The 19,099-nt window shown below is 38.3% G+C and overlaps 1 protein-coding gene across 1 annotated transcript in view; it reads left to right on the top strand.

Annotated features, from left to right (window-relative positions):
* LOC149800641 (DNA mismatch repair protein Msh3-like) overlaps nucleotides 1-19,099 on the top strand; it is a 112,936-nt gene that overhangs the window by 68,223 nt on the left and 25,614 nt on the right. The window contains exon 14 of the mRNA XM_089954651.1: nucleotides 713-829. Within this exon, the coding sequence (XP_089810777.1) occupies nucleotides 713-829 (117 nt within the window). The remainder of the gene's footprint in view (nucleotides 1-712; nucleotides 830-19,099) is intronic.

Genomic DNA, 19,099 nt, shown 5'->3' with positions numbered 1-19,099 from the left:
GCAGGAAAATCACAGTAGAATGTCAGCTGGCAGGAAAATAAAAGTAGAATGTCAACTAGCAGGAAAATAACAGTAGAATGTCAACTAGCAGGAAATAACTAGAATGTCAACTAGCAAGAAAATAACAGAATGTCGACAAGCTGGAAAATAACAGTAGAATGTCAGCTAGCTGGAAAATCAGTTAAGGGTAACAGTAGAATGTCAACCCACAGGAAACATCATTGAGGAGTTGTTCTTGTTGTTGTTGTAGGATTTAACGCCATTTTTCAGCACACGATAGGCTATACATGGCGGCCAGTATTAATGGTGGAGGGAAAACCCAGGAAAGAACCACCAACCCTCGAGAAGCTACTGGCAAGCTTTCTCACATACCCACATTGGCTAGATCCGAGACTCAAACCCACGCAGACAGAGGTGAGATGGCAGTGATCCGTAACGGAGAGCGCATTATACCACTCGGCCACGTAGGGCCCCTCATTGAGGAGTAACACCAGAATGTCAAGTAGTAGGAAAATAACAGTAGAATGTCAGCTAGCCAGAAAATCAATGAGGGGTAACAGCAGAATATTAACTAGTTTGAAAAATAACAGAAGAATAACAGTAGATGTGATGTCTAAGAAAAAAGTTATAAGAGTGTACAAGACACATGTAAACAGTACAATGATGGGTCACATTTGATTACTAATGTGTTTTTTGTATGTTCCTCTTACAGTACAAAAGAAGTGAGCAGATTCCACTCTCCTTTCATTGTGGAGAAGTACAAAGAACTTAGTCAGCTCAGGGAACAACTTGTTCTTGACTGTAACAAGGCCTGGATTCAGTTTCTGGAGTAAGCACAGTAAAACGCAGCTTAAATAGTCAATATATGGTCAAGGGTGTTCCAGAAATAAGAACATTTGGTCACGTTGGATGGTACTTTTCTTCCTTGAATACATTCCCAAGCAACATATTATATATATATATATATATATATATATATATATATATATATATATATATATATATATATATATATATATATACACATACATATGCGAAGGGCAATAACTCTTGCCCTTTAGCTCCCCTTAGTTTCACTGCTGTACAGACTACACATACATTTAAACTCTGATCATCCAGCCCTTTTTGTGTTCCTGTGGGCCCATCCAATGTTCATTTTGGATTTATATGATCGCATTTATCGATCTACTGCAGGTTGTATGCTTTATTTTATCATTTCTGCCAATTTTTGAGTGATGTGTCACCTGTTGGGACTTTGTCTTTTAAGACCACCGTTCACCACATTATCATTGACCTTTTACAAGGTCATTATGAGTTAGTGTACCTTTGACTTTATAAGCTTACTCCATCCATTAAGGAGCTCTTATTAGTGGTGCTGCTTGATAATTATGCATAGTTTATTCATATTTCACACAGTTTTGATAGAATTATGGTTTAATTATTAACTAAGCATTGTCCATAAGCTTATAATGGGGCCATAGGTTTCCAGTATGACACTTTCATCGATCTGTTAGTTGTGACCGTGTTTTAGCAACCTAGTTATTTCAACCCATTACTAGTTTCTGCTTTAGTTTGTGTTTTTATGTCGTTTCAGTAGAATGTCAATCTGAATGATCCAACTTCAGAGCATGGAACTCTACCATGATTCCTGTTTTGTTTATACGATGTATACACTGTCTATAATACATAGTTAGTGGAAGTCTGGGCTTACATTTTAGGTAATTAGTCACAAACTGATTGGCAGTTAGTGCTATTTGCTAGTTAGTTACATACTAATTAGCTACTCTATGCTTTGTTTTCTGTTCTTGTGTCATTTCAGGAATAATGTTTACACATGACATGCATGTTCACACTAATTGTCCATTTGGCACTGAAGGGAAGGAAAGACAGAATAAATCAAGGAAGACAACCTGTGGTTCATTGTTGCCGATACCAACTCATTGGGGAGTTTTCTCCTATTTTAGGTAGCCAACGAGACGTCAGACCCCTGTATGTCCTAGCATGGCCTTCGGGCCTGCAAGTCCGGGTGCATTTGGTTCTTGCCAAATCCATTGAATCACAACTCTTAATACTTCCCTACTGTTACAAACCGTCCAGCAGTTGCTGGCCATCCTGACATCATCAAACATCTCGCCAACACCAGTCATTCCAGTTGTCCCAGCATGGGGACCTTTTTGTTGAAATGGTCAAGCCAAATAGTTTGTATAGGGATCTTAGTGATAGATTTGTCTGTCTAACCATGCCGTCGGCATGTTATCATTACCATACCAGAGATTTCAGTGAGAAATCTGTCTGTTCAGCCAGGCTTTGGTGTGGCTGGTACCATTGATTGCCTGAAAGTTTGTTTACTGCCAGCTTCTGGGCCAACCTCATGCCGTTCACACCCTATCCATTGGATCTAATGGATATTATCCTGTCCATCCAGCTATGATTTACGGGGATCTTAGTGACAGATCCGTCTGTCCAATGTATTGTCGATGACATGCCCTTTTGATGATTGAGATTTCAGTGAGAAATCTGTCTGTCCAGCCAGACTTTTGGAGTGGTCAGTACCAAGGATAGCTGGACCATCGTCTATACCAGTAGCTTCCTGGCAAACTAGCCAGCAGTGCCAGACTTCGTATGTTCACTGCTTGTCCACAAGGATGAGATAGTGAAGTTTTGCTGAAGATGGAATTGAATCTTCATACCACCTGGTATGTGTTCTCTAGCACTGCAAGTAGACCCAGTTAGGCCTCAGTACACAGTATGTGCAACCAAACTCCTTCAAATCCGCCATGGAATGGACTGAACTTACCTTTCAAGTTGCCATGTAGGACAATTTCTTTTTTTGGGTGTTGGCTACTTCAGAATGCCCCCACCCTTACCACTGCTCTAAAGAATTGGTAGATCTTGTTGAGGTGGAAGAAACAGATAAGATTGTTATAGTGGTTCATACTTACACTTGTCAACTTTTTAGGGCATACAGATCTGCTCCATGCCCTTCAGAGCTTGTTAGGGATGTCCTTGCAGACACCAGCAACAGCCATGCTTGGGAGGCGAGGGCCAGGATTGCTAGGGTCATTGACTAGGTCTGTTCATCATACCATGGCAAACTCTTTGGTCTACTCTTGATACAATGTATCACATGTGGGATCCATGTTGCTCCTACATTACGATACCTTCCATTTCTGGACAACCCTGTTCGGGTTGCCATTGCTTCAGAGGAAGAATAGAGGAAGTTTGGATCTGCTGCTCATTCCACATGGGCATTTGGAACCACTCAGTCCCTGTCAATGTGAAGGGATGTTCAAGATGGAGGTGAGGTCAATCCACCTCTCCGTCAGTTGGGGAGAGTATGCCGTCAGTCTCGATCTGACAGGTGTATATGTTCATGGCAACAGCCACCCCATCTCTTGCAAGTTTCTCTGTTTTGCTTACTGCCACACCATTAATCAATTCACCAATCTTCCCTTTGGCATCAACATTTCCCATGGGCTTTTAGTCTACCTTTTCCAGCCAATGTCATCTACAGCAAGAGCAGCATACCTGGGCAGCAACCTAGAGAAATACCTGGTAAGTTCTATCTTACTCCAAGATAGGAATGATCTTTCTTCTCTTCTAGATCATCTAGGCCTTTTAACGAAGTGGGAAAGTCAGACCTCCATCCATCTCAGAACTTTGTCCAATCTGGGTATGGAGTCTTAACCAAATGGAATATGGTGTACCCCTTGTGTTCACATTACCAGAATCATTGAATTCATCCAAGCTATTTCCAATAGGACTTGGATTTCAATGGGTGAGTTCTTGCAACTCCTCGATTTATTATATGGCAGTGGGCTTGATCCTGCTTGGCTGCCTCTTTCTGTGGGCCTTGCCAGTACATTGGCACCCCATTTATGTCCTCTTAATCAAACAGCATGATCACACCCAAGAATCGATCATTCCCGCATCAGTGGGGCAATCCAGGTCAGCTGACCAATGGAATCCCACTGAAGAAGCCCCGGGGAAATAAAAATAGGTACTGTCACCAGTGCACATGGTGGGTGTGCCCACCTGTTGCTGACCTTCACTGCATTCAACGACACATGGGAGCCAGGGAAATGGCCTCTATACATCAACATCCTAGAAATGAAGGCTGTCAATAATACTGTTATGGGGTAGCATTGGCCGTTAAACGTCTGGGTGACCACTCAGTGGCTCCCTATGTTCTCTATGGTTGATAAGCCCTCATTGGAGTAAAAGCCCAGTTGAACTTAGATGTTAACTCAAAGAGGTTTCTGATTCTCTGATGAAGTGGGGAATCCTTACAATAAGAATGGGACTAGTGATGAAATGCAGACTCAGATTTACGTTTCATGTGATTTATTAAGTCACATACTTGTATGGTGTTAAAAGTTCACGACTGAAACATCAGTTACATCACTTCAAATAATAACTCATTAATTTTTACATCACAGTGGTAGTGTGCAGTTGGACAAACATAAGTAAATTAAGCATCAGCTTTCGTGACAGAAGAATTTTATCAATGTCAAAGTTTAGTGTTCAGATGTTATTTTATAATTATGGTTTACTTAATAGACTTCGAAACATTGTCTAACTTTTCACTAAATTTATATAGGTGAATTTCAAAACAGAACTTTGAGAAACACAATGGCTGTAACAAAATAACTAACAGCATATGTACAAAGCCTTGAGAAACACTCAGCAGGTTTTCAGTTTAACAAATAGCTATTAGAGCTTTGAGAAACACTCATTTGCTCTCTTTTCAAACATGAACTTATTATTATTATTATTATTATTATTATTATTATTATTATTATTATTATTTGATATCCTGTTCCTATTGAATTGTAATAAACATCATTATTCAAACAAGGTCTGCAAGAAACCCTTGACTTGACCTCACAGTATCATAAAAATACTGTCTGAATACTGTTTAACTGATAAGCAGATATGTAAGCTGAAGTTGCTGATTTAAAACATGACAATTAATGAATAAATATCCATAAAGGTTTTAGTACACAGATGTAGATTTCAAAACTTAGTTTTAGATCTATCCAAAATGTTCTATAAAAGAAACATTATTTTCTTTGCATTTATTTAGGTAGTTATTGTGAAATAACTGAATTCTGATTTGCGGAAAATAATAAATAAAAGAGTTACCTTATCTTTGCGTACTTCCTTATATGGTATTCATAGTAAAATAATAGTAAAAGATTTTCCCACGCTCTTTCTGAACGTTTGGAGCTCGTAACTTGACCCTCAGAAACCCAAACAGGTCCTAGTGAAGACGCTGACAAGCCTTTTATACCTTCCCGCGGAATTCTGCAGAATTCCGCGCTTGGCAGGGAAAATTCTGCTGTTCGCTGGGTAGCAACCGCAAGGAAAATTCTGCAAGCGCACACTTGCAGGGGCAACCATACTCTGCTACCAATAGCAACAAAACTACACCTAAATTAAAAACTGTAATTGCAAACCTATATAACCCAGAGCGTTAGTAAGTGTGCATACGACTAAAAAATTCCTCAGGGGTCAAAATTTGCAGTACGAATAAATATTTTTTAGCTTTAAAAATTAGTGATGTCGTAAACGACCCCTAACTATTATGCGAGATAACGACAGGAGTACTCCAAATGTGCCAAAATAAGAAATGAGGCTAATACCAAGGAAAGTTATACAGGCATTCCTGGCATAATAACATCGTGAAATGAAAGTGGTAAATGGATGATTTGTTCCATCAATGTTGACAACACCCAACCACCTAGCTACAATGTCGTAACCCCGTCTACAAAGTAGAGACAATAGTATTAGTACTACCACTCATGCTGCTTTACCACCAAAAGCTTTGCGACGAATGAAATTGATTTGTAACTGTTTTAAACAAAATTAGAGGCTAGATTTCCTTCCCATTACAATACCTTTCAGTTCTCCTTCAAATACGTTCCCCGATCACATTAACGTTAGGGATATAAGCCTGCTACCTCTTGAATCCAGCCCTACTAAAAGACGAAAATTCGTCTTTTCAGTCTATCTTATATAGACCAAAGGGCAATAACTCTTGCCCCTTACCTCCCCTTGCCACCGCCAGGTGTCACTAGTTTTTAAGCTTCGCTTGTACGGATAACACGTACATTATACCTCCAAACAAATAAGCCATTTTAGCGTTAAATTGGACCATCCGAAGTTAAATTTGGATTTATTGCGTTGGACAATCATTCTTCTACAGGTTGTATACATTATTTTAACAATTTTTTTCAAAATTGAGTGACTTTGTCACCCTTACGGATTTCGTCTACTGAAGACCATGTTACACATGCTATCGCTGAACTCGTGTTGTCAATTAAGAGTTAACGCAACACTGACTAATTTCGCTTACTCCGTTAGTAACAGTTTGGTATTAGCGAATTAATAACATGCTGAATTGCTAATTTGTGCTTTGTTTTCTTTTCTTGTGTCGTTTCAGTAGAAATGTCAACCAAATGCATGAAATGCAAAAAGTTCAAAGCAAAAGAAGACAACCATGACTCTTGTATTGTATGTACCAAGTGTACATCATCTATACCATGCAGTGTGTGTAATACTTGGACCGAGCAAATGTGGGCTGATGTAGTCCAGAAGGCAGCAAAAGGGAGGGATAGACGGAATAAGTCAAAGAAAGATAGCATTGATGTCCTCAGTATACATCCGAAGACAGCCTCCATTGTGAGCCTTGTGGGGGAAGTTGGGGTCCACCCTCCACCTAAAGTTCGTCGTTTGCAACCGTCATCCACAGTAACATCAGTGGCAATGGAGGAAAATAATGTTGACAGGGTACAACAGTCCGCCTTGGAACAGATGCGTCGTTTGGTCCAGGAAACGACGAAGCAGCTATTGACATCAGGCCACATATTACCCTTATTTCCCTCGCTCACTTCCACAGCTTTTTCTGACTCTTTGGGGGAATGTTCCCCAATTTTAGGCTGCCCAGTGGGCGTAAGAACCCCCGCATGTCCGAGCATGGCCTTCGGGCCTGTAAGTCAGGACGCATGGGGTTTTTACCGGATCCATCGGATCCATTTCATTATACAACCTCTACGTCACCGGCCGTCCAGCTGTCCCATCATGGGGACCCTATTGCTAAAACGGTCCGACCAAATATGACATACGGGGATTTTAGTGATAAATCCTTCTGTCAAGCTGTACCGCCGGCAACATACCAATACTGTGGTGGAGATTGTGTGAGAAATCTGTCCGTCCAGCCAGGCCATTGGAGCAGCTGGTACCGGTGATAGCAGGACCGTCGCCAACATTCAGGCTGACCACAAGCCAGACAAACCAGTCGCAGTAGTACTCCCAGGAAGATTCCGGCCAACCTGAATCTTCTCCAGGACACACTGTCACAGGTGGTCCTTCCCTGCCCGGACCGCCCTCTTCTTCTACATGCTTGGCTCATACCAGGACAGCTTTGCGAGACAGACAATTCAAACCTTTGATTGTGGAGAGAATCTCGAGAGCAAGGCCATGCACTCTGTTTAGGGACTGGTGCCAAGTCCATCACATCGTCACTTTATGTGCCTCAGTCCCTCAATTGGCCGACTTTTTTTCTCTGGCTCTTTGAGGAGAAACAGTTGGCCCCAATCACTATCAAAGGCTATATATGATATTGGGCACATTCCAACATCATGGCAGATGTGACATTGGGCATGGTAAAGACCTTTAAGATCATTTAGCCAATTTTGATCTTCAGCGACCAAAATCCCTAACATGTTTCCCAAATTGAACTTGTCCTGGGTTCAAACATGGATCAACTCAAGTCAGTTCAAGCCCCTAACCCACACTTCACTAAAGTTTCTTTCACATAAGACCTGTTTCCTGATAGCTTTAGCTTCTGTACACATGGTTAGTGAGCTACATGCCCTTTCAGTCAACCCGAACTAACTTCAGTTCAGATTGGATGGTTTGTTTGTCCTCCTTACACAACCAGGCTTCATAGCCAAAAACCGGTTACTGTCCATTGGTAACCAATGAGATGTCATCTGTCACCTCTCTTCCATAGACAAGTCGAGAGAAGCAGCCATGCAAGATCCTGTCCATGCCCACAAGCACTACTTGCGATGCACAGAGACAAGTCGTAGCATGCGCAAATACCTCTTCCTTCCGGTGAATGCCGGAAAACAAGACATCACTCCTCAAGCCCTTGCTTCGTGGCTGAAGTGGATTATACACTTGGTGTATTCTGAGATCTTGCAAGATCAAGAGTCACCTCACGAAAATTACAGCCCATGAGATTAGAGCCATCTCTGGGAGCTTGCTTTTGAACACAATGTTTAGATCTGAGATATTATAGAAGCTGTTGGATGGCATACAGAGTCAACCTTCTGGAGTTTTTACCTCAGAGATTTAGCACTGCAAAGACAGACTTTGAATATGATAAGGCCAGTGGCTGCAGCACAGATGGCAACCAGACCCAACTAGATCAATCAATACAGCATGTAAAATTCTCTGGATTCGCCAGTGATAATTTTTATAGGTTAGAAGCTCTCAACTTCATCTTTTCAACCATATAAACAAGTCCCAGATCAAGAGATCCCAGGCTGTGTTGCTTGTACCATTAGGAGAATGTCTTTCATATGGATAATCAGCCACTCATCCCCAAAAGGATACCCGAAGTAAAGGTTGGATGCTCAGCATCCTCACCTCCTATTACTTATTCTCCTAATATAATGTGATTGAGGAACATATTTGAAGGAGAAAGGAAATTTTTAAAAAGTAAATTATATCCTTAAATACTTTCCCAATCACATTACTTAATCACCCTCCCATCCATCCTGCCATTTGACTTTATTGTTAGTATCTTGCTCAGCTAAACACTAGTGATACCTGGTGGTATCATTTGAAGGTAATGGGCAAGAGTTATTGCCCTCTCTCTCCCCCCCCCCCCTCTCTCTCTCTCTCTCTCTCTCTCTCTCTCTCTATATATATATATATATATATATATATATATATATATATATATATATATATATATATATATATACACATACATGATTGGTTAAGTATTTTTGGAGAAACATAATTTACTTAAACATTTGCCTTCTAATATGTTTCCAGTCCTGTGGTTGAGAAGACCACACAGTTGTAAAAGAAATGCAAATGAAATGACTATTACACACAATAAATTTATTTCTGTCTTCCAACATCACAGCTGTTTTACCCCCACCCCCATTTTTGTTATGGGTCAAAATTTGTAGTTTCTCCTTTGAATACTTTCTCTGATCACGTTAATGCTAGCAATATAAGGTTCACTACCTCTTGAATTTAGCAATTTGTTTTTCGTGTTAATATGCCGTATCGAGAAATGGGCCACAGGTGGTAGCGGTCTAAGGCATTCATCTTTACCAATGACTCACATGGCACTTCTGTCCATATAGGTTCAAGCCTCAACTCAACCACTGGGTATGTGAGAAAGCTTGCTAGTTGCTTCCCATGGGTTGGTGCTTCTTCCCAGAGTCTTCCCATTTGCGTTATTGAATTATAGTCGTATATCACCATTTGGCATTCACAACTTGTTGCGTATTGCTTAATTTTTGCAAAGATTATGCCATCAAAGTAAGCCACAGAAAGTGAAGGTTCCCTGAATATCATCATCTGTCTTCTTTCTTCCAAGGTTGTCACCATCTGTACATGTCTTACAACTTTTATTTGTATCAAATCTATACCTAGTTACCTATTTGTGTGGGGTGGTCCCCAACCTAACACTAAACATTTGAAATTCACATTCAGTTTAGAATTTCCAGAGTAATGGATTTACCTACTATGCAGGATTTTTTTCTTCCCTTTATTTCTGTATCATGTGTACTTGTATTATTCTGAAAATACTATGCAATCATATTGGCTTACAATAGCCAATGAATTTTGTGATCGCAGTCGGGATGTCGAGACTCTAGCTTTTGCAGCAGTTTGCCAATCAGGGTCCTTTTAGGGTCACATTTTTTACGAGAATAGTGCTTTCAAGGGTCAAATGATAGCCCAGGGCAACAATTATAACCACTGTTTATGCCACTTTACAAATTGTCAAATTAAGCCGTTATCTTGATTGGGCTGTCCATACTCAGGCAAGTTGCACGAATCATGTCCTTTGGAGTTAGGAAATTTAAGTAGATTTAAATTTTGATACTTATAATACATGTAGTAGCAACAACAAAAATCCCAGTCGTCAGGCATCATTTGCCTTGTTCCATTGTTTTAGTGATTTTAATCAGGTGTGTTGGGCATTGTGGCAAAATGCCAGAGTTTAAATTCATCATTCTTATATCCAGTCAGTATAGACATCTTGCAATAACTGTTTATTTAAAAAGGGGCTTTATGTGGCAAGCATAATATCCCTGGTGAAGCCCCAAAAAGGCTGGCGTTGAATGCAGCAGACTGTATTTCCTGCTCTGGAGATCTTTTGTCACTCTGTTTTCTGCACTCTTTTGATTAAGGTACTTCTGGAAACTGGTACCATTTGTGGATCTCCATCAGCTGTCTAGCTATTCCTTTTAGGCCTGTTATGAAATATTGAGTGTATGTATCCCAGTAATAGGATTGTGTTATGTGTACTCCAAATTGCATCTGTAATAGTTTTGGTTCTTGTGTTCTCAGTGACCACCTGGAAATGTACTTTACAGCATTAACAAAGTGGCTGGCCTTCCTCATATCTTTCATTGCATCTTCCAGTCCCATTTCTATAATTCTTCTCTGACTGAGTCGCTTTTCTCTTCCCCTTCCTCCTTTCCCCTTCCTTCCTTTCCTCCTCTTCTACTACAGATTCATACTTGATTCACAGTTGGGGTTGGGATCGTTTTCTGCTCTTGGTTCCTCCTCTGTTTGCACTTCTTGGTCAGTGGTTAACATCTGCCACTGTGTTGTAGAGGTGGATCTTGGGGAATCTATTGTCATATCGTTGGTGACAGGAATCAGTATTTTGGGTGGTTTTTCTTGGCAATGCACTTTGTGGTATGTGGCAAACTGTTGTGCCTCTTTCCTCATCATTGCCCTTTTCCTGTTCTTCCTCGTCCTTGCTGATTCCCACATCCCATTCAATTCTTCTGTTCTGTCAGTTTCCTCTGTCTTGCTGTCACACACCAATAATATTAAGTTTTTTTTACCTGTTTTTAACCTCCAGCTAGTAGCTATATCTCTGCCCAGGGCCTTGTGAGCCCATAGTACAGACAAAGGAATTACAGGTGTGGTCTGTTCACTGGTCTCACAAAGGGAAGAAACTCTCACCCATTACCTTTCCTTACCACTGCTAGGTGGTACTAGCAGTAAACCAATTAAAGGTGTCACTGTGGTACATGCTACATCATCTTGTATTGCTTTTTCAAACCTGGCAAGATCATGGTGATTTGAATCGATCCATTTATAAGTTGGTTTATTATTTGTTAAAGTATAAGCAAGGGGTAACCTTCGTTCTGTTTTTTTGTGAATATATTTCCATATTTTTCAAAATTTATGGATTTCTTTTATTTTCTGACCTGTTAAGTTGCACACGATAATTGCATCACATATGTGTGTGCTGTATATTTTAATTGCATTTGAATTTGATGGTGTTGTTGAATTACTGATATTTTGGGTTTATTTTCTTTTTTCCTTTGTTATTTTTATCTTTTGAGAAACAGTGGCAATGAAATGTAGTGAATTGCACTTGCCTGTACAAAAACATTTCTTCAACACAGAGTGACATTTGCAGATTTGGTTGATGGGGAAGTGGTCTTCTGCTTTAGCAAGAGCATTACGGCAAAAGAGGAAGTTGAAATTGAAGCATGATAAGAAGTATATTGTGTGCATAATGTTGAACTTCACTTGAAATAGTCTTCCATTATTAGTGTAGTGAGGGGTATTTTGTTGGCCCAGTTCCCCACACCCATACCCAAAGATCTTTATCTAGTTGCTCATAGAGAGATCGATCAAGGAGGCAACAGTGCAGTTGCTTTCATCAAGAGAATTGTTGCCCTTTCCCTCTGGACATTTGCTTAGGTTTTGCTGGGAGTGTTCTCTTGATATTTAGCAAATTTCTAATGGTGGCTTGGAGTCTCATACATGCCAAGCATTACGCTTTTGGCATAATTAATCATTATGCTTTTTTCCACAAAATAACATCGTACGCTTGTCTGTATGTGGATGATTTTCTTTGGTACTTGCACAATATAAAAAAAGTAAAGTAGTAAAATGTTGTTTTGTCATTTTTATTATCATCGTTTTAATTCCACTAATAAAAAATTTGACAACATTCTTAAAAGATGACTGCTGCATAAGAATAGTGTAAGAGTACATTCCTTATTTGCTATTTATAGTAACTGTACTTGATCCATTTCAAAGAAAACAGATGGACTTCTTCAGATACGAATGTTTCTTAACAGATTCATTATATTGATAAGCTAGTTAGGTAGCAGACCAGTTTGTACTTTGAACTGGAAAATGTTAGAGCAGATGGATCTTTTCAAACTTCAGAATATGTCAGATTGGAAAAAAGACAAATTAACACTCCTTTACAAACTTTAAAAGAAGAATATCAGAGTAATGTAATAATATCATAGTAATGTAATATTATCAGAGTAATGTAATAATATCAGACTAATGTAATAATATCATAGTAATGTAATATTATCAGAGTAATGTAATAATATCAGTAATGTAATAATATCATAGTAATGTAATATTATCAGAGTAATGTAATAATATCAGACTAATGTAATAATGAAATTTACATATATAGGCTAGTTGAAGTGAATAGAAATAATTTGTCATTTTATTTTGTGTTTGTACACTGGTTCTAATCCATATGGATTTTGCCTTTTGTGACAAGAATTTTTACCAGCTGCAGAACCAGGTTAACAGCAAAAATAAAAGTATCTTTTTAATACAGGACACTTCAATTATGGCATGTAATATATAGATTACACTTTTTATGCTCAAATTATGCTTTTTTGCCACTTATTATAACAAAACTTATGCTTATACCTCTTGGGAGGTTGGCATGTATGGAGTTTATGGGAGAATGTCCTTTCTTATTTAGGAAACAGGGGGCATGAGTCACCTTGCATGCTTGATCAAGGTGTTTGTGCCTGTAAGGCAGAATGTATGCAGTACGATTCAGATTTGGTTGATGAGTGTTTTCAGGCATTTTTGCTGTTTACTGCCATACCAGTTGTAAACCATCTTGCTGTGCCTGGCAATTGGAAATCAGTTTTCTCAATGGATCCTGCTGCCTACCAGCCATTCATGCCGTTGTATATGGAACTATATTGAGATCAGTATAACCCATCCATCCACTTTGCCTCTTCCTTCCAGCTTGCTATTCAGCTGTCCTTCAGACCTTCCTCTGTCGGATCGCCAACCACCTGTCTTTGAGTCAGAACTTCACAGTCAGGGCCTCAGTAGTGTGTTGAGGAAAGTCAAGCATAGCATCTTCTTCCATGTCAGTGCAAATTGGCAAGATTTCTGTCCACTTTTTTAAACAAATTCATGACCCTGGGAATTAAAGAGCCTTCTTGCAGAGAGTCTGTTATCAGTTTGATGTAATGCATTCTGGCACTGAGCACGAACGTACAGCACGGATGTTCTGGTGTGTTGGTCTGAACATTGCCTAAGTACAGGTGTTGAATCCATTGCTCTAATAACTTGATTACAGATTATTTGAGGAGCCTTCAAACTTTGTGATGAATAGGGTACATTCAGAATCCTCTGCAAATTTCCGCCTGGCTTAGAAAAGTGGTAAACAAGCATGCGTGGTAGTCAGTGGTCCACGTAGCCAATGTCGTTAGTAGGGCAGCACACTGTGCATTGGTCAGTTCCCGTACAGCTTTGTTGAATCTTGATTTGATCTGACATGGCACTTTCTGTGTTCAGGATAGTAGAAGCCAGTTCACTGTTTATCTTTATGATCATTGCCATTTGGCTTCCCTCTGTTGTTTGTGGGTCTTATAGAGGAAATACAGTAGCAGGTGGCACAAGTAGTGTTTTAAGCTCCTTGTACTTCCACCTCCATCTTCTCATCCCCAACAATCTTTCCTACAGTGAAACCTATAATGAGTGACCTGATACAAGTGACCAGCTGTCATTTACAGTGACAATTATAATGCACTGATCAGTTTTATTATATAAATGCACTGTCATGAATGACCAGCTACTGAATGTGACTAGCGACCATGATGTATCGGTTAAATATGCATTTCAACACTGCTATGAATGACATTATCGGAAAAACACAGATAAACACAACTTACCTTTATGTAATCCCTTATAACTATGACCACTTGGACTTTTCTATAAAAAAAAATAGGCTGGCTACTGATTTCTTATATAGATCATGCAGGTAGTGTGAAATATTGCAGCTTGTAAACCAGACTAAGGTACACACAGATTGTTCCAGCACTATGGACAACCACATTGTGAAAACAGAGGCAGTCACCAATGAAATTTATTGAATCCATTGAAACCACAATGACTAGAAAAGTAAAGACTGTTCTGATGAAAAACGAACAATAAAAAAAAGAAAAAACAAGGAGTCTGGCTACTTGATTTTAAATCTAGCAGATCAAGTGTTTAGTGTTATTTGTTATAGATGTAAACCAAGCTAATGGACATTTCACAAACTGCCCTTGTAGTGCCGAAGTCCTGATAGTGGTCACATGCATTGTCTCAAAAATTAATGCTGGGGTTGAATGAGGTCCTGTTCTGTTAAATCAGTAAAATGAGGATTATTTCCAAAATTTAATTCATATTATTAAAGGTTTGTGTTCTTTGTTGATTTTCTTTGAGGTTACAATGTTACATCTCACACACCAAACCATCATCTGTTCAAGCTGGTGCAGCCAGTTATACACTTTGTTTACAAAGTTAATTCCATTACATTCTTAATGAAATAAGCCATTGACTTTTGTGCCTGATTAAATTATTCTGTTTCTGGATATGTTAATTATGTTGTTTTATTTCACTCACTGGTACATGTACAGTGTACCATATATATTCGCTTGTAAGTCAACCTTTTTTTTAATAAAAATTTTATTAATGCAGAGCAGAGGTCTTCTTATAAGTGATATATAAAAAGTCAAATCTAACCTTACTCCCGTAGCTTGTAATGGAAAACATGTGCTATTTTCTCAATTCACAATGTTTTGATTGAGTTGCTAATGAGATAAATATGAACTTAATCCTTAGCATGTAAAATCTGCACTGCTTTGGTTCCCTCAGTGAACTATCCTTTGAGCTATGAATTTGATAGCTGTTCAGTGCCATGTTGAGTCGATTTGATAATAACTTGCAACTGACACCTGTCTATTACAGACTCAAAGCTCAATCTCTACATAAATAATGATCCCAGTTTATGAATAGTCAGTGTATAGTCAGTGTTCACTCAATTACAGTGTACTTTGTTACAGTAAAACCTGCTATGAGCGACCTCTGCTATGTGTAGCAAGATAACCGGGTTGGGTTCAGATTTATAACAGAACATTTTTTGATGATTGATACAAATATTGATGAATGACTTTAATGAAAAAAGAATTATGATTAAAATGTGCATGTATAAGATCCAATTATTGGACAAATTAACACAATCTGCAACACAATCTGCACGAACCTAATAATGTAACATAAATGTGAATACAAGTAAATGACCTTACACAGTACAAGGACAAAGGTTAATGATTCACAGTAATTTCACATGACAAAAAGAATGATGTGTTTTACTCAGATAGTAAAAATGATGTACTTTATTCATATAGTAAAATGTATTCACTCAAATAGTGAAAAATGCTGTACTTTACTCAAATAGTAAAATGATATAAAAATGGGACAGATATCGTACAACTATATCTTTACAGTCCCAAAACACTGGGTATAACAAACCCCAAAATTAGCCCATGGCTAAAAGTTCACATGTATGGAGTTACACAAAATACTCCATCACTAGAATACTTGGCTACCAGTCACACTGGTCAGTCAAGTAGTCAGCATTGCAGGTAGTCACCAACCATCATTAAATCACTTGGTCAATCAGGCAATCAGTGCCCACCAATCAGTCAGCAACATCCACTCACCTGCTATTCGACCAGCAACACGCTGTTCATTCCACTCTACGGCTGCTATGGTCACCTTTACAGCTTCTATGGTCAGCTCTACAGCTGGTACCCTGTCGATTCTGATCAGCTGAAAATAAATCTAACACCTTGATCTATGAATGACATGGACATATACAAATGATACATAATGACGTTATGTACAGTAAGCTATACAAATTACTTTATTGGCACAACATTACAAAGCAATAAACAGGTTCAGAAGTGAACCTACCTGTGTCGTATAAGAATCCTATGGTACTAAACATTTCTAAATAAAATGCAACTTATTTGCTAATATAGATCTCCTGTTAAGTCACATACAAGAATAGAAAATATTTGCATTATACTATGCCAGCCGGAGCTACATAGAAAATATATTTCAAAAAAACACGGTAGTACAATAGTAGTATAATATACATAAGAAATTAATAAATAACTCACATATCTCTAAAGCTGAAGATCTGCAAGTCCTTAAGTAGTCTGCTCACTGACAAGGCGTTTCCATAGTGTAAAGATTTCTTCCTACGGTGAGGTATTTATACACAGATGATGAATCCCTACATTGTCTGTGTGGTTGATGAATATCGGTTTTTCCCAACGAAAGCACTTCGCATGTGTGGCATAGGATGAACTGAACTCACTGTTTCAAAATATTGTACAGTATATATAAATCCCCCTTGGGTATCATTGTACACAAAAAATGAAACCGGAGTACATGGGTTTAATAAATAAAGGAATTTATACAATTTTGTTACAAAATGAGTGACCACTTGTCATTTAAGACCACAATTGTAATGCACAGATTGATTTTATTATATAAATGCTGTCATGAGCAACCACCTGCTGATTGCAACCATGATGTCATGGGAAATATTTATTTTGACACTGCTATGAACAACCACATCGCAAAAACAGGAATAAACTACACTGACCTTTCTTTAATCCCTTAACAATGTGTGATATTACCGTTCAGAAAAAAAGGCTGGCTACCAGTATCTGAAATTTTGTAGGTATGCTTATTGTGTCTTGTATTTTCTATTGTAAACCAGACTAAATGACATGTAGCTTATTCCAGTCTGGATACTGGTTTGTATATAGTGATTGATGATACAGTCCATAAATTCGATGTCTATCCATCTATCCAGTTTGACCCATTTATCACTTTGTGTGAGGTGAAATCATTAACTGCCCACCTTCATCTCTTCTGTCCTAGATGGGGCAAGTAATGGTTGAATGATCTACTTGAAAAAGCAATGTCCCCAGGAAAATCCTTTTGAAAATCAATCTGTGCAGGCAACCTCAGTCGCTGATTGTTTAATCAATGCCCATGTAGGCTTCTTCATGCTTGGTTTTTGTCCTTAGAGTTTTGAGTAGATTGGAGTTTCAATCCCAAGTTGTGGAGAGAATTTCCTGAGCATGATGCCGTCCACTTAAAAGACAACAAAGAGAAATGGGGTGGGTGTTCAGAGACTTGTGTAAAGATAACAGAATCATCCCTTTGAATGCTTTAATTGCATGTGGCTAACTTTTTTTCTCTTGTTGAATTTACTATCTGGGGATATTGCTCCATGATTTCAGACAAATGAAGGCATCACGGTACCATCAATATAAAATGAATATTTTTAATGACAAGGATCATTCAGACTTTATGGCTAACTTTGACCTGAATAGTTCTAAATGACACACCTTGTTTTCAAAATGGAATCTTTCATGGGTTTTTCCTTGGCTCAGAACAGTGAAATTCAAATCCTTAGCCAGAATCTTTGTAAAACTGCTATCTTACAAGACATGCCTGGGGTGAATGAGCTGCATGCCCATTGAATGGATCCAGACCATCTCCAGATCAGATCAGATAGTTCCTTGTTTTTAATAATGCAATTGGATGTCATAGCTAAGAACTGGTTGCTGTCTAGAGGTATTCAAAAGTTAGTTATCCAGTCTTTTTCCTCCGTTGCCTCATCGAGAGAGACAGCTAAGCTAGGCCCTTTTGAGGTCAGCGCAATCTCCTTATGGACATGGTTTAGCAGTTTTTTTCTGTATTTGCCGAAGATTTTTGCTTAATAAGGGAAAGTCACTATTTTATCAATATCTGAGTGTTGTTATCATAGGTCACATGACAGTCAGTTGTGCTTCCATCATGATATGAGAATGAGTTATGTTTGTTATCGGGAATTTAGACATTCTTCCATTGAAGGAGGCCACTGGTAGACATGGACGCTTATGCATTTCATCCTTCCCTTACCTGTTCTCATAATGTTAATCTGATCAGAAATTGTATTTGAAAGAGAAACCAAATTTTTCAGTAGATTATGTTTTTCCAAGAATACTTGCCAGATCACATTACTAATAAACCTCCCACATCTCCACAAAAATGCAAGTATCCACGCTGATGCACCACCCGGCTAAAATTGCTTTACTATTGGTGCCACCTAGTAAGGGGAGATAATGGGTACGAGTTTCTTTGTTTTTTATGTGGTATGGAGATATTTATTGAAACTTATATTCCTAACATTAATATGATCAGGTGAGTGTTATCAGAGAAATATAATTTATTACAGCGTTTTTCTTCTATCATACAAATTGTTTTGTTATAGTATATCTTTCTAACATTTTCTCAGCAAATATAAAGTTCTGTACATATATTTAATTATAAGATGCATTTTTAAATGGGTTGAAGTTAAATCCTGTGCATTCTTCTCATACTTTGATTTCCTGAGCCATAATGCCTTTTCAGACTTAAATATTAACAGCTTTTTTTCTTCAAAAAATGTTTTTCCAAGCTATTTTTGAATTTAATTGGTTATCTTCACATTTTGCATTATTAAAATATGAGTAAAATCCTTATTTCTAAAAAGAATTGGATTAGATGTCTTTAGTTTTTCTTGTAGAGTAACAAGGTTATAATTCAATTATTCAAAACTCATTTGGAGTATAAAATTGTTTTAAATTTTTTTCTTCTTGAGTTTAGACATTGTAGGCTTTTAAAGACTGCATGAAATTACCTACAGTTCTTGCCATGAAATCCATATTAA

Source organism: Sinohyriopsis cumingii, chromosome 4, assembly GCF_028554795.1.
Source record: "Sinohyriopsis cumingii isolate HCF-2022 chromosome 4, ASM2855479v2, whole genome shotgun sequence".
Lineage (NCBI taxonomy): Eukaryota > Metazoa > Mollusca > Bivalvia > Unionida > Unionidae > Sinohyriopsis > Sinohyriopsis cumingii.
Note: the sequence above shows the minus strand (reverse complement) of the source record. Positions and strands in the feature narration are given on the sequence as shown.